General features: G+C 47.2%; 1 protein-coding gene and 1 long non-coding RNA gene across 2 annotated transcripts in view; one reads left to right on the top strand and one right to left on the bottom strand.

Annotated features, from left to right (window-relative positions):
• Nucleotides 1-3714: 3714 nt before the first annotated feature.
• ERN1 (endoplasmic reticulum to nucleus signaling 1) overlaps nt 3715-16725 on the bottom strand; it is a 60705-nt gene continuing 47694 nt past the window's right edge. Inside the window, exons 13-22 of the mRNA XM_083598622.1 lie at nt 15399-15660; nt 13411-13501; nt 11663-11852; nt 10970-11069; nt 9835-10034; nt 9224-9371; nt 8870-8997; nt 8338-8461; nt 7617-7684; nt 3715-5632 (exon numbers count right to left, since the gene is read on the bottom strand). Of these exons, the coding sequence (XP_083454748.1) occupies nt 5426-5632; nt 7617-7684; nt 8338-8461; nt 8870-8997; nt 9224-9371; nt 9835-10034; nt 10970-11069; nt 11663-11852; nt 13411-13501; nt 15399-15660 (1518 nt within the window). The 3' untranslated portion in view covers nt 3715-5425. The remainder of the gene's footprint in view (nt 5633-7616; nt 7685-8337; nt 8462-8869; nt 8998-9223; nt 9372-9834; nt 10035-10969; nt 11070-11662; nt 11853-13410; nt 13502-15398; nt 15661-16725) is intronic.
• Nucleotides 5380-7796, top strand: LOC310755739. The gene is made up of 2 exons (XR_014544492.1): nt 5380-5518; nt 7638-7796. It is a non-coding gene; the product is annotated as an uncharacterized lncRNA (long non-coding RNA).

The raw sequence follows: 16725 nt of genomic DNA, 5'->3' as shown, positions 1-16725 counted from the left end.
CCTAGGGCTTGCCGATCAGAAGGTCGGCGGTTTGAATCCCCGTGATAGGGTGAGTTCCCGTTGCTCGGTCCCTGTTCCTGCCAACCTAGCAGTTCGAAAGCATGTCAAAGTGCAAGTACAGTGGTACCTGGGTTAAGTACTTAATTCGTTCTGGAGGTCTGTTCTTAACCTGAAACTGTCCTTAACCTGAAGCAGCACTTTACCTAATGGGGCCTCCTGCTGCTGCCGCTCCGCTGGAGCACGATTTCTGTTCTCATCCTTAACCAAAGTTAGGAAGGTAAACGGTGTTTCCGTGCACTGCTCTGGTTCGCCAGAAGCGGCTTAGTCATGCTGGCCACATGACCCGGAAGCTGTACGTCGGCTCCCTCAGCCAATAAAGCAAGATGAGCGCCGCAGCCTCAGAGTCGTCCATGACTGGACCTAATGGTTAGGGGTGCCTTTACCTTTACTACCTGAACCTATGATGGAACTGTTCGCAGCATGAACACCCCAAAAGGGTCTTCTCAGTGGCGTAGCGTGGGGGGTGCCAGGGGTGCCGGCCGCACCGGGCGCAACATCTGGGGGGGGCGCGAGTCCAGAGGGCCCAGCCGCGTCGTGCCCTCGGCCCGCCCCTATTGTCAGAGCGGCCGGCCAGCCTCCGCCTGCTCCTACCTTGCCCACCCGAGGACTGCGGCAGCGCCCGCCCCCGTGGCCACCTACCCCCGCCTCGCCCATTGGCTTGCCTCCCTCGGCCCCGCCTCTCTCCGATGGCCGCGGGGGTGTCCTGCTCGGCGCCGGCGCCTTTTTTCAGGAGGTAGGGAGGCTGGACGGGGAGGTGGGGTCGGAAGCGGGCAGAGAAGGAGGGGAGCTCGTAGCCAAAAGGGCTGCGCCGGCCGGCAAAGGGCCGGGGAAAGTTTGGAGAGGAGAAACGCACCGTCATGATTTCCTGGTGGAAGCGGCAGAATTAGGGATGGCGAAGCGTAATTACGCACGAATTTCGCTGGGTGAGAGCTTCGGGGATCGATCGGCGGAAATGGGAATCAATTGGAATATGAGAAAGAGAGAGAGGGACCATCATTCATAGGCATAGATTTGTAGGGTTAGGGGGCGCAAATTACTTGCCTTGCCCCGGGTTAGGGGGCGCAAATTACTTGCCTTGCCCCGGGTGCTGACAACCCACGCTACGCCGCTGGGTCTTCTTTCTCCCATAGCTGCAGCTTTGGATTCAAACAGAAATCAAACATTTTGCTCTCTGTCCCCCCCCCTCCCCAGCATTTCCTGTCTACTCTCTACTCTGGCTAGTATCATTTGCCATGAGCTCCCCTTACCTCATCAGGAAGCTAGCTTGACTTAATAGTTTAACACTTGCTGGATCCAGGGGTTTAGGAAGCTAGCCTGTCCCAATTAGCTTTTAACACTCACTGCATCCAGGATTTAGAGGGGTCTGGCACCCAGGTTAACACTCCAAACTCATAACAATATTCATTTGCATCAACCACTAGCCTTTGCAGTTTGAATACTTTGAGTTGAAGTGGAGTAACATGTTCTGCCAGAAGCACTTCCCTCTTCTTCCTGCCCTATCCAATGCCTTTATTGCTACCGAAACCATTTATAGTTCTAATTTGAAGTAGAAAAGAACTGTACTTCTGTATTTTGTCAGGCTGTCCTTGTGGATGGTAGGGCATTCTGCCTTATGTATAACTCTTGTGCCATAAACATCGAGACAGCAGTTTCCCATACTGGTTGCGTACCTAGGGGACTTTTGAAGCACATAAACCTTCAAGAAACCTGTGGATTGTAGCTTACGAAGAGTGCTAGGACTTGTAGGTCTGTGAACCAAGTTCGCAGACTTATTGAGGGAGCGGATATGCTTTGAAATCAGTCTGGTTGTGTACACATCCAAAGTCGGAAAATACAGTACAGTGAAACTTTTATTTCGGTTCTTCCCTGAACCTGCGCTAACACTCTAAAACTGAGAAATTTTTTTCCTTTCAGTAGCACCTTAAAGACCAACTAAGTTAGTTCTTGGTATGAGCTTTCGTGTGCATGCACACTTCTTCAGATACACTGAAACAGAAGTTGCCAGATCCTTCTATATAGTGAGAAGGTGGGGAGGGGTATTACTCAGAAGGGTGGTGGGAATGGGTGATTGGCAGATAGCTGTGATGAGCCTGTTGACGACTCTTAACGACTGCAATAGGTCTTACAGGAAAAAGCAAGGGGTGAGAAGGTGAAAAATGGCTTTGTCATGTATAATGAGATATACATGAAGGAAATCTACTGGAAGGAAAAAATTTTCTTTGTTTTGACTATGGCAGACCAACACGGCTACCTATCTGTAACTCTAAAACTGCCCTGCACAGACATATTACGGTCTATCAGCTGCTACACAGACCAGGTGGTAGGGCAGCGGTTCTCAACCTGTGGGTCCCCAGATGCTGTTGGACTACAACTTCCATCATCCGTGACCACTGGTCATGCTGGCTAGGAATGATGGGAGTTGCAGTCCAACAACATCTGGGGACCCACAGGTTGAGAAACACTGGGGTAGGGTCTGACGCAGGCTAAGGTTTCTCTGTCAATCTGCACCACGGGGAACAGATCCACTATCATATCTATTCTTCTTGCAGCGTCTTTTTATAACGTCCTGATCTCATGGGTCACAGACGATTCCGGCAGCACTATTGCTTCATCTCAACTCTCAGAAGCCCCAGCAGGTGCATCAGAAAACCATCTGCAGCTATTCTACTTGGACATAAATCAAGCAAAGGTAAGGCCTGCTACATTCCCTGTGTTGGACATCTTCATGCGGCAAGCAGTTGTGTTATGTGACTTGCATGAGGGGGTGTTGTATGTATGCACACGCCAGCGTTTATTTTTCATTTAGTTCTGCTTACTGTTGGGGGGGGGGAATTAAAAGCCGTAATTGCAGAGTTATATAATTGTAACTCTCCACAGAAGGGTAGTCAATTGGCACTTTCGCCTTCCTGGTGTGTTCTTGCCATAGAACTGTTGTGTGGAACAGTAAGCTGGCACACTTCCAGTTTTCTAGTTTTTACTCTTCCAGCCCCAAATCTTGTAGTCAGGGCTCTTGGATTGAAGAGCCACACAATACACACAGATATGAATATGATATAAGGAAAGTCCTATGCAGAATTAGATAAATTAACCGGAAGAATTCGAAATCTGAGGGACCAGAGATTCACAGAAGACTGGCGTAAATTTATGGACTATTTGAAAAGTAATTGTGATGATCAGATTACGTTTGTAGGTTTGCAAGAAGTTTTGTGAGGTGAATTATTTGAATTATTGCAAAAATGGATAAAGGGGAGGATGGTTAGTTATGATAATTAAAGGCAATATGAATTAAAGAAATGCAGAAGAAATGATATAATGATGGATCATCAGAGGTGCTGATGGAAGTCCAAAAATAGATTGTATAAGATGTGAAGTTTTGTGGTATGTATTATAATTTATATGTTAAAATTATTTTTTTTTAAAAAAAATGATATAAGGAAAGTCTGCCGGGTCAGGCCTGTGACTTGTCAAGACCAGTATCCTGGTTCTTGCAGTGGCCAAACAGATGCCTGGGGGGAAACAAGTGAGCCAGAATCCAAGCACTCTGGTATTTAGAAGCCTTACTGCCTGTAGTCATAGTCATTGATACTCTTATTCTCCATGAATTTGCCCGATCATATGCACGCCATTTTAAAATGAAAGGACACCATACAACTGTTTCAAAATCTACTTTTAATTTTTGTGTAAATTTCTTATTTTGAAGAAATATAAAAGTACTGTACAGTAGAGCTACAAAAATAGGCAATATGATTTTTCAATTAAGTTAGGTTAAGACTACCATCATTTTCAAGCGTTCACATCCTGTAACGTCCATATTTGCATATCTTACCTTGATATCTGCTGTTGCATTATAAAACTAGAAAAAAACCCCCATTTCCCTGTAATGTAAGGCCCAAAAATGAGGAGGACAAAAGACAAAGCAAAAAAACCAAATACCCATACCAATGCCCAATCGTATAATTAACCATTAATAACTTATTCATTTTAAGACACAGAGAGATTACAGCCACACAGATTAAAAACTTCCTTATGTGAGAGAACATTTTATCCTGATCTAATGAATATGCTTGGTTGAAAAGATGCAGTATACCTTTTCCTTGTCAACCTAAAATTTTTTTAAAAAGATTACTGCACCAGAGCGGATTTAACTTTTTTATTATTTTAAAAAAGATTTGGCATGCTTTACACTTGTACCATTTCAAAGTGGTACCACTTTGTAAGTAAAAATTAAATAAATATAAATATGTAAAATAAATATTTTTGGTAAAAGAATACTACAAATATGACATTGGAGAGCACATCAGTGGGAATTCTTAATGCTTTCTGCACGTGCCCTGTGCATCACTGTTTTAGGGACACTGAAAAGGGAAACTGCATCCTTCGAGATGGGAAGCAGATGCCTCTCTCTCTTTATAGCTTCCCAAGAGACTGAGTTTCTAAAAATTTTGAAAATACAGGTTTTCCTGTACCTTTTTAAACCGCCAGCTCTGTTTTCTCTAGCTAAACAACTTAAGATTTACAAATAAAATTAAGGAGCGTTTCTAGCTGTGTCAACTGTTGCATGTAAATCACACTATTAAGCTAGTCACATTCTTGGAAAGAAACCAGAAATGACATCTGAACGGATTTCTCTAAAGGAATTAGGGATTTCCAGCACTATAGCCAAAGCCAAACCTTGGTCCAGAAGGTTTCTGGATTTGTAACACCGTAGCATGCCAATCCTTCTGTATTTGTCAGCTATTAGTATTTGGACTGATGCTTCCAGTTAAACTATTTTAAAACTAGTATTTGGAGGGCTAGCCTCTTCGCTGAACCACTGCATTCATTTTGCTGAATCTGCCACTTCCCATTAAAAATCAGGGTCCCTGGTTGCTTCAAGTGCACAACATGGCAGTGGAACAAAAGTGGCTGGAAATGGTGTGCTACACTTAAAAGGCTCCTTCCTGAGATCCATAAGCGGCTTGGCAATGTTACGGTTTCAGTCTGTCTTTTTGCTGTTCTGTGCAGTAAAGTGGCTTGAATGCCGGTATGTAAAGAGCAAACAGTGTAGGCATTGAGAATAATGTTGCTTGTCCGAAGCTGAGCTGTTTTAGATCCTCCCTTTCACTTTTCCTCTTGGGAATTTCCTTTCGACTGCTCCCGACTTCTGTAGGATAAAGCTTTCTGCAAGTTACTGCATCTTCTTTGGATTCCTACCCGGAGCCCCTTTTTCCTGAGTCAGAGCAGGCAGAGAGTTCAAGGCACATTTGATAAGTCCGGGTCTCTCGAAGAGGTTTTTCAACTCTCTGACGATCCCTCGAGTCACCCTGCTAAAGGACAGGCCTGTTTCACAGCCCTGTTTGTGCAAAGAACAGAGAGTCTCCGGCTCTCAAACACCACCTGCAGAAAGAACGTGGCTGCTTGAGTCCTGCATATAATAAGGCTGGAACAGTCTTTCCTGGCGGCAGATTTGCATAGCATGGTAGGTGTGCAGGAGGAGGTGAGGGAACCGCAAGGTGAAGTAACGTACAAAGTCATCTGGGACGGAACCAAGGGTTTCCTGCACCTCGGGCGGAAGTTCTCTATAGTGGTGTTTCTGGAAGGAAAAGAAGGCAGAATCACAAGGTATTCAGTTCTTCAGAGGGGTTGGAGAGGCATGGCCCCAGGCACCCTCGAGGCCGGAGCCACAGGGCCAGGCCTGGGTCAGGTTTTCAACATCGCAATGTATCACCAGCCAAACACTGCAATCTGGCGATACACCCTGATGTTGGGAACAAGCTGCACTGGCCCCAGACCGATGAGGTGGAAGGAATAGGCTGCCTCAAACCAGGCTCCTCGCAGGGACCCAGCTGAGTGAGCCCTGGATGTCCTTCTGGCTTGAGGCATCGGGGCTCACGAGATCAGGTTAATGAAGTCCCTACCCTGGGCTTTTAGAAGAAGAAGAGTTTGGATTTGATATCCCGCTTTATCACTACCCGAAGGAGTCTCAAAGTGGCCAACATTCTCCTTTCCCTTCCTCCCCCACAACAAACACTCTGTGAGGTGAGTGGGGCTGAGAGACTTCAAAGAACCCAGCAGCTGCATGTGGAGGAGACCGGTTCACCAGATTACAAGTCTACCGCTCTTAACCACTACACCACACTGGCTCTCAGCCCCCTGGGCTTCTTTAAACTGCTCCGCTGAGGAATGTGTGGGTGCCTCAGCAGAGCAGTTTGAAGAAGCCTAGGGAGTAACGTATCGCAGGTGAAACCGATGCTGCTCCTAGCAGCCCTGGTAGCAGAAGGACTTGGAAGCGGCATTGGTTTCACCTGCAATACGCTGCCAGGTGAAGCCACCAAGGAGGGAGTGACCTGGGGACAGAAGCAGTGGAGTCACTGTGGCAGCCCCTTTCCTTCACTGAGCTCCAGCCCAACGCCTTCAGCTAGCCACAGCCTCTCCTCCACATGAGTGTGCCCACCATGCTGCTTTGCAAGGCTGCGATCGTTCGGTCCAACCCCGGCCTCGCAGAGCTGCCAGAGCAGTGTGAATGTGCCCTGCAGCAGTGGTGTTGGAGATGAGGGCTGGGCAATGTTAGGCTTTCAAGATCACAGTTTGGCAATAATCCGCGGGGTGAAACTGTGTTGGCTCTCACCGCAGGAGCTGGAGCGCTTTTGCCCCGGCCTGCTGCTCAGCTGGGTGGAGAAAAGGCTCCTGCCCGCTAGCTGAGTGAGCCCCAATGTCCCTGCTGCTTGAGCAGCTGGGATATTAGGGCTCCGTGTGTTTGACTGCCTTCACCTTTGCCCGTGCTGTCTCTTTCCTCCCAGGGGGAATAAATACACCTGGAGGAAAAAGATGCAGCCCACCTTCCCAGGCGAAGACCGCAAGGCGCAGGGTGCAAAGTTACCCTGTCCGTGCCTTGCAGAGCCCACCGCCAATCCCTGTGCCAAGACAAGCATGCGCTGGCCTGTCTCAGGAGGGGAAGTCGAACGGAGCCTGCATTGTTGGGGGTTCCGTAAAACTGTTTAGCTGAGGCCAGGGTATGCTCCTCAGCCAAGCAGTTTAAAGAAGCGTAGGGACTCAAGAGGTGGCAGTTTCACTTGCGATACACAGCTGAGTGAAGCCATCATTGTAGTCGGCCCCTCATACGCATCCTGGGCAATCGCCCAGGCCTACATCTGGGGGGGGGATTCAGCCTCCCCAACATTTTCAAGGAAGGGGCCCTGTGGTGGGCAGAACCTGGCAAGTGTGGTTAACACGCTCTACCCTGCTGGGGGGTAGAGTGCATTCCTCACGACGCTCTGCGAGCCTCTCAGCCCCCCTTCAGCTGGAGGGCACCATGAGAAGGACGCAAGAGCTCACAGCCCCCGGTGAGCCCTGCAGAGCTGGCCTTGCAGGGTGTTGGGTGGGCCGGCGGTCCAGTGGGAGGTGGTCACTCCAATGGCACAGCGTGCCACCAGCCAACAAGGGCTTCACCTCAGGCACCAAACCTCCTTGGTGCATGCGGAGGCCACATGCCCCATGACGCCGTGACCCAGCTCCTCCAACCCTAAAAACATGCTTTCAATGGTATTTATGCAGTTGGCTTCTCAGAATTCACGTACCTTGTTTCTCATTGCCCGCAGGAGATCTCTTACTGAGCCGCCTTTATAGGATCGGAATCTTCGAAGATCTGCAAGAAGTAAAACTGGAATAATTAAAAACTCAAGCCAAGCTGCCCATTTCTTTCCTCTTGGTAGCCGGGTACCACAAAAGAAAAACAAAGAAACAAGTGGTTTTGCTTTTGCTTTTTACTCTATAGTGGAAGAATGATCAGTAAGAGTGACGTACCTACGGGACTGCCTCTCCTGGTATGCCCCGCGGAGGACCTTAAGGTCCACAAATGACCAACACTTTGGAGGTCCCAAGTCGCAAGGTGGTTAGATTGGTCTCAACTAGGGCCAGGGCCTTTTCAGTACTGGCCCCGACTTGGTGGAATGCTCTGTCACAAGAGAGACTAGGGCCCTGCAGGACTTGACATCTTTCCGCAGGGCCTGCAAGACAGAGCTGTTCCGCCTGGCCTTTGGTTTGGACTCAGTCTGACCCTCATGTTTCCCTCCGCTTATGGTTGTGATCTATGGGCTACTTTTAAAATGAGGCTGCATTTTAACCTGTATTTTAAAATTGGGTTTTTTTTCTATTATGATTTTGCTGTAATTTTACTGGTGTTAGCCGCCCTGAGCCCAGCTCTGGCAAGGGTGGGCAGGGTATTATTAATAATAATAAATTTTAAGTCTTAAGTAGCCCCAACAAGTTCTATATGAAGGTCACAAAATGAAGTCTCACCTGTCTGCAGAGGGACTGTGATGTGCTCCCGCCAGTCCATCTTCACCACTGCTCTGCCTCCTTTCTCTAGCTCCTTTACTATCGGACCATCCAGGGATTCTTTTTCTATTCGATCACTCACATCCTAAAATCGACAACACACATTTATGGCCTGTTGAGATTCGGTTCCAGAATTATGTGCCCCCCCCCCCCCGGCAGAGGTTCCCGCTTCAACATTTTCTGGAAGAGACTCCCTCTATCTGAAACCCTAGAGAGCTGCTGCCCGTGTGGCCTAGATGGGCAAGTGGCCTGACTTGGTATAAGGCAGATTCCTATGTTGAGTAAAAGGTTCCAGTAAATGGCAGAAGTCTAGTTCTCCAGCAGCCCCAAGGTTAGTGACTGCAGCTCCCTCAGCACAATTATCACTCCAAAGCAGCCTCAGGCCCAAATGCAGTACAGTATAGGGTTCTGAAATGTAGTATTTCAGTGTATATAATCCAGTGCAGATTTAAGCTTGCAAAATTAAATAGCAGACCAAAGGGTTGCGACTCACCTGGAAAAACTGGAGTTGCTTTTCCAAACTCCAGAAAAATGGATGCTTTAGTACACAGTTAGCCGAAGGACGCTTCTGAGCATCTGTACTTATCATTTGCTCTATCAAGTCACGAGCAACTATGTCCTCTGTTGAAAAAAAGAGAAAGAAATATGTATACAGAAGAGTCTGTGCAACTTTGTGAAGTCCCACGAGCAAAGTTCAGTTTCTATTTGAACTCTGAGTCTCCTTCTCTATCTATCTAACAACTCTTGAATGCCACGGTTGTATTTTCTCTAGGTATAAATATACATTTATTTTGGAAACAACAGAAGTGCACAGCTTCAGAATAATGGAAAACTTCTGTTTGCTTACCATGCTTCTCTAGATTGAGGAAGTCTAGGCTGTAGGCACCCAGCAAAATGTTGGCTTGCCGCTGCAGGGATTTGCCAAATGGATGGTTGCCTTCAGAGATCACGTAGTAGAAGACACATCCAGCTGAAAAAATATCCACTGTGTGTGTCTGGAAAGAGAAGCATTTTAAAAGAGAGATTGAAATGTAACAGCAAATGAAAGTATGCAAGTTATTGGCAGCAACATAAGGAACTTTCTTGCACCTTTGGATGAGACCTACAGGTATACAACTTTTAATTATAATAACTCAGAGCTCAAGGACCTAACACCCATGTCTCACTCATTGTATACTAGTCAGATAACTCTGCCAAATCTGCTGTGGGTTGTGTTTTTTTTTATAAAAAATAATTCATTCCAGTACTGAAGTCTCTAAACCTCAAGCTTAGTTTAAAAGATGCAGGGGAGACATGACAGGCCATGTGGCTTCTCCTGGAGGAAGCAGCAGCTGAGATACATTCCAGACATCGTGATATTGATCAACATATCACAGTATTTAGCTGCTGATATATCACCATGTTGAAAACCAGATATGGCCCAGGCTCAAGTCCTAAGAAGAAGTGCAGCCGACTTACCGGGTTCTCTTTGCAGTCCTCACTCAGTATCTCTGGAGCAATCCAGCCTTCAGTGCCTGGGACCCCGGACCGACGGCTGAAACTGTGCCTGCCGACTGCAAGCTTCTTGCAGAGGCCAAAGTCAGAAATCATGGCTTTGACCTTTCCGTGGGCATTCGGCATGGAGATGAGGATATTGTGCGGCTTCAGGTCTCTGTGCACTAATGTAAAGAAAGTGGAAGCAGAGAGAGATTCTAAATAGTAAAAAGAGCCGTTGTATTGCTAAAATACATTTTTCTCAATTCAACAGGCTTATGTTACATGCTTACTCCATTAGCACAGATCTTTCCCAGTTTTCCTTTAAATTTGGGTGGGCTGGAGGGCATCACTGCTTTACTGTGCACCAGAGGGAAACTCAGGTTCCTTACCTGCACTTTCAGATGCTGACCCCAGACCTTCTCATGTGCTTCTAGCTAAGTATGTGATATCACAATAGGACATAGTAAGGACAGGTAAAAAGGTAAAGGACCTCTGGACGGTTTAGTCCAGTCAAAGGCAACTATGGGGTTGAGGTGCTTATCTCGCTTTCAGGCCGAGGGAGCTGGTGTTTGTCCGCAGACAGCTTTCCGGGTCATGTGGCCAACACGACTAAACTGCTTCTGGCGCAACAGAACACCGTGACGGAAACCAAAGTGCATGGAAACACCATTTACATTCTCGCCACTGCGGTACCTATTTATCTACTCACTTTCGAACTGCTAGGTTGGCAGGAGTTGGGACAGAGAAACGGGAGCTCACCCTGTCGCGGGGATTCGAACTGCTGACCTGATCGGCAAGCCCAAGAGGCTCAGTGGTTTAGACCACAGTGCCACCCGCGCTCCCTATCAAATCTGTTCTTGCCTTCCAAAACTTTTAACGCTTCACTGGGGACCACACACACTCTGCACTGGGGTGAGTTGTCATATTTTCAAACCCTATTATAACTGAGCCCCTAACTAAAGCCTACGCTACAAGGGGGCAATGTGCACCGACAGCCTTATATCTAGCAATAATAATACCATTGCTCCTTCCCAGCTCTAAGTATCCTAATTTTCTCTGAGAGAGAAAAAATTGAGCCACTGCAGTGGTTGGATATTAAATTAAAACGGTCTCTTACCAATATTGAGAGAGTGGAGATACGCAAGACCAGACATCGTCTGTTGCAAGAGGGTGATCGGCTGCAAACCATGCTGACTGAAGTCCTTCTGTTCCACATACTAGAATTGCATATAAACAAAGTCAAAATGAGTTTAAGGCTGCAGTCCTATGCATACTTCCTTGGGAGTAAGCCTCATTCAGCACGGTGGAACTTGCTTCTGAGTGAACATGCAGAAGATTTAGCTGCACAGCTTGGTATTCCCTCTGTGTATGATCTTGTATGCTTAAATTAGTGCTAATGGGAGAGAATTAGAATAGAAGCAGTCTATTCGCCTCTAGAAAATTTCCTGGGTGTGATTCACTGCCATATTATGCACTGAAAATGTAGGATAGAAAAAAATCTACTCAGATGCAAAGCTCTCACCCCACCACACAATCAAGCTTGAAAAAGATACAGTAAGCTTGCAACTTATGCACATTTAACGTGCACTTGGCAATACGCTTGGGCATCCAGGAAGAGACTGAAAATCCCACCACCATTGAACTCAACATGTTTTGACTATATGCAATTTTGGCTTTAGGCTGGATCCCTGGAATGTAACCCCCATGTAAGTTGCGGCCTTACTGTAACTTAAAATGGAAACTTCTCTTCTTTCGAACTGCCAAGCCCTCCCAGTTTTAGCTGCAGATGCATGTATAATCAATAGTTTACCTCTTGTAAAGTCGCGGCACAGAGCTCAAGGGCTATGTATTGGAACTGACGGTCCTTTTCCGTGCAGAAATAGCGGATCACGTTTGGATGTTCATCAGATTCCCGTAACAGCTGCACCTCCCGGTCAGCGAAGCTGAAGCATTCGGGGAGAATTCTCTTCACGGCAACATCTCGATTGTCAAATGTCCCCCTGTAGATATAGCAGAGAAACTCCTTAGCATTTAACTGTGTTACTCAGCTAGGATCTTGCCTTGCTACCATGCTTCCAATTGTATTGAAGGAATTTTATTCTGGGTTGGAAAGAGAAAGGTTTTGGACTGTATGGCTAAACATGTGAGTAAGCTGATGCACGAGATGGCTTCCTCACTTGTGTGGCCATCACAAAGATGGCAGTTATGCTGCAAGGGGTGCCATACTTTTTCCTACACAAGAGACACAAATAAGCAAGAGAAGCAACTACTCAAAGAGTGGCAGAGAAAAGGTGCCATGGGTGGCATCCAAGGCTTGTGCAATAAAATTTCTGGTTTCTTTGCTCCTCCAGCCTTTCTGCTCACTTCCATTATCTGCTTCGGTGGAATCCACCAACCCTCTAGAGCAAGTTTTTGGGATGCCTGCAGAGGGAAGGAGAAGCGCTGTTGTGCAAGTGGACGGGCCTCTCACACTACAGTCAATCCCACTCCGTACTTCGAAGGATAAGCTGGAAAGTGTAAATGTAGCATGGAATAAATATGGCGACAGAGACCATGCAAACCTTTAACTCTGAAGGCCATGAAATTAGTTTTCGGTGCTGGAAACAGATGGAAAGAAACAGAGCCATTCAAAGTAGCACTAAGCAGCTCTGTTTGCAGCTCTGTTTAATCAAATGATCTGAACTGTTCTCCCCACACACACCCTGAGCCAATTGGGGTGCTAGCATGAGCCCATCATGCTAGCAAGAGTCCATGTGTGAGCTTCCACTAGCAGGGCTTGTTAGTTCAATCCTGCCCAATGTGAACATTTGACACAGACATCAGCAAGTGCACAAGTAACAATATAGGCATGCATGTTTAAAGAAAATGCAATAAGAAGAGGAGTTTGGATTTGATATCCCGCTTTATCACTACCCTAATAAGTCTCAAAGCAGCTAACAATCTTTTTTCCCCTTCCTCAACAAACACTCTGTGATGTGAGTGAGGCTGAGAGACTTCAGAGAAGTGTGACTAGCCCAAGGTCACCCAGCAGCTGCATGTGGAGGAGCAGGGACGCAAACCCGGTTCACCAGATTACCAGTCCACTGCTCTTAATCACTATACCACACTGGCTCTCTAGATAATAAGAGCTGTTTCTTCCAACACACACTCAGGAAAAGAACCACAGACACTGGCTTAATAAGCACCCGTTGGGTGCTTCCAGGCAACCTGTTTATTGAGCATCCACATCCCAATTTGTTTGCACAAAGCTGGTGGGAAGGTTATGCAACATCAACAGTTTACCGGGCATTCATTTCAATTGGCTTGTGGGGAGGTAATGCGACTTTGCGTCAAGAAGAAATTGTTATACTACACTTGCCAGTGCATTTGCCTTATTGCAAAGAGTCGTCTTTTTTTCTTTCTTTTTTAAAAAAGCTAGCTTTGCAAGAACACCAAGTCTACTCTAATGGTGCAACAACCTGAATTTGTCGGTATGCAATCAAACCTCTCCCACAATATAGCAATAGTCTGGAAGAAGCCTTTGCCTCTGGTGTACAGCATTCATGTCTGGTGCTTTACCTGTAAACAATGGTTCCCTCAGCTCCATGTCCAAGCACATCCTTCGGGTTGAACGAAATCTTTCCAACTGCTATAGTGGCCATGTTTTCATCTGGAGAAGGGCGGAGAGGAAAGGGGGGGGGAATGAACATACCCATGGCACCTTTTAGGCACATATTCTCATGTGGCACTTAAAGGCTCACCATGAAAGGAAGGGAAGACATTTAGGGTACTTGAAGGACTTAACGGGTCCTTAAGGAGGGACACGGGTGGCGCTGTGAGTTAAACCACTGAGCCTAGGACTTGCCGATCAGAAGGTCGGCGGTTCGAATCCCCGCAATGGGGTGCGCTCCCGTTGCTCGGTCCCTGCTCCTGCCAACCTAGCAGTTCGAAAGCACCTCAAAGTGCAAGTAGATAAATAGGTACCACTCCGGCAGGAAGGTAAACGGCGTTTCCGTGCGCTGCTCTGGTTCACCAGAAGAAGCTTAGTCATGCTGGCCACATGACCCGGAAGCTGTACGCCAGCTCCCTCGGCCAATAAAGTGAGATGAGTGCCGCAACTCCAGAGTCGGCCACGACTGGACCTAATGGTCAGGGGTCCCTTTACCTTTACCTTTAAGGACTTAACTGGTTTCTTTTAAAACGAAGTATTCAGATTTAGCAACACCAGTTGCAATAATAGAATCGTAGAAGTGACCCCAATCTAGTCCAGCCCCCTGTTAATGCAGGAATCTTTCCCCCAATGTGGGGCTCAAACCTACAACCCTGCGATTAAGAATCTCACACTCTACCAACTGAGCAATCTGGCCTCGTTTATGTTGTACACTAAGCTGTGTAATCAGTCTGTAGGAGTAACAGCAAAGACCAACAATTGCATTGCCATAACAATGTTCTTATCCTTCACCCAACCTTCACCTGACAGGAGTTGTTACTGCATATGTTGACGGGAGGATGAGCAATTCTTGCATCTTTCTCCTTGACATTCTGCTGAAATCTCTAATGCCAACTGACGGTACCACCTGTGTACCAGTCTCCGCAATGGAGGCACATGGAGAAAGGTGCTCAGTGTCTGTCCCATAACTGCGGAGCTCTCTTCCAGCTGGTTGCTTGCCAAAAACTAAACCGGGAACGTGCTGTCTGTCCTAGCTTTTGGGCACTGGGATACAATACAAGGATTGTCTAGAAAAGTTCCCAAGACTGACACTGTGATTAGGTAGTCCTCGGTGTCATACAAGGTGAACTGAACCAACTTCATTGAAGGAATAAAAAGGTAAAGGGTCCAGTCGTGGCCAACTCTGGGGTTGCGGCGCTCATCTCGCTTTATTGGCCGAGGGAGCCGGCGTACAGCTTCCGGATCATGTGGCCAGTATGACTAAGCCACTTCTGGCGAACCAGAGCAGCACACAGAAACGCCGTTTACCTTCCTGCTGGAGCGGTACCTATTTATCTACTTGCACTTTGACGTGCTTTTGAACTGCTAGGTTGGCAGGAGCCGGGACCGAGCAATGGGAGCTCACCCCATCACGGGGATTTGAACTGCTGACCTTCTGATTGGCAAGTCCTAGTCTCTGTGGTTTAACCCACAGCGCCACCCGCGTCCCATTGAAGGAATAGATGTATGCTAATTCATGTATGTCCAAACTTTCAAAAGATTCATTAAAAATAATAATCTCTACGCCTGATCCTGAAATAGGCTGGGGACAGAGGGCTGTTGACATCTCTCCATCCAGGCTTGCTTAAACCTTGGTAGAAGTGTGGTCTTACATTCTTAGGCTGTGTATACCCTCCCCATTTAGTCTGGATCCAAACTGCTGGTTCGGGCATTGGTGCACTTGCAACATTAGCCACAATCAATATCTATCCTATGGTTGATTATGAAATACTGTGTCTTGATCCATTTTTCCTATCTGAATGGGGGCGGGGGCGGAGAACAACCTAGCTGCGTTTTAAGCTGGCAATGTGTACACAGCCTGAATCTACAAGAAAAGGTTAAGTTTGGTTTTTATCACCTTCTTCTTGCTCCGTGGAAAGGCAGCTCCCGACATCAGAAGCGGAGACATTGGAATAGGCAGAGTGGTTGGATGCTTTTGGAGACATGTTTGGTGAGCTGGTGGCCGAGCTCTCTGGCCTGACGCAGGAGCCATCCAGGAATTCTGCCTCGGGGGGCAAGTCAATGGGAGGATTGAAAGGCTGCTGCTGAAACAGCTGTATCTTCTCTTCCAGCTGCTTCTGGAATTGCTGATGTTGTCGCTGTTGCTGATTATGCACACTCTTAAGGTGGGGTGGGGGAGGAATATGGAGGGAAATTAAACTTTATTTTGTGAATCTCCAACTGCTGCTTTTCTTGCATTTAATGTTTACTGTATTTTTCGCTCCATAAGACGCACTTTTTTCCTCCTCTGTGTGCCTTATGGAGTGAATGCCTACGGATGGCGGCGGGATCCCGCTGCAGTCGCAAGCAGAGGATCCATGGCTCCCCTTCCTTCCCTCCTCCGTGGCTTGCTTTGAAGCAGCAAAGCAGGAGAGGAGCCGCTTACACTGGTGTAAGCGGCTCCTGTCCAGCTTTGCTGCTTCAAAGCGAGCCGCGGAGGAGGGATGGACGGACGGACTCTCCTTCCCTCCCTCCTTCCCAGCTCAGCTCGCTTTAAAGCAGCAAAGCGGGAGATGAGCTGCTTACACGAGAGGAGGCTGCTGGGGTTCCTGTGTCGGGTCCGTTCGGGGCCGTGCTGCCTCCCCGCTCATCGCTCCTTGAGCGCGCACGCTAAAGAAACATACAGCTCCTGTCCCTCTCCCTCTCCCTCTGATATACCGGTAGTTTATTAAATAATTTAGTACAACATTTGATTCAGAATATTTCCCCCCCTGTTTTCCTCCTCTAAAAACTAGGTGCGTCTTATGATCAGATGCGTCTTGCGGAGTGAAAAATACGGTACTTGTTTTGTGGCTTTAGGTTGTATCCAATTGTATCCCTCCATTCATGGTAGGGTTTTTAATCAAGCAGAGGTTTCCACAAACAGAATTTTTGCTGATTCCTCCATCTCTGTGTAGCCCCCCCCCCACTTCCCCAAATCTCCAGAGAATTGTGCGCACCTTTTGAAACAGGGTGGGAGGCTGCAGGAGAAAGGAGAATTTGCAAAAATTGCCCTGTCCCCTCTTACAGGGCAAGGAGCTTCCCATGAGCAGAGGGGCACTCTGGATACAACTCAGTTATCAGGGTTAGCTTCAACATTAACAGCTTTAATTTTCACAGCTTCCAACCATGGAACGCTGGTTTCATACAGTCTCAACAAACAGGAAATTCATAGTGCAATTAATTTAAAATGCATTTCCCAATAA

The sequence above is a fragment of the Podarcis filfolensis genome, assembly GCF_964270895.1.
Source record: "Podarcis filfolensis genome assembly, chromosome: 2".
NCBI classification, from domain to species: Eukaryota; Metazoa; Chordata; class Lepidosauria; order Squamata; family Lacertidae; genus Podarcis; species Podarcis filfolensis.
The sequence above is the reverse complement of the archived record's forward strand: the minus strand, read 5'-3'. Positions and strand labels throughout refer to the sequence as shown.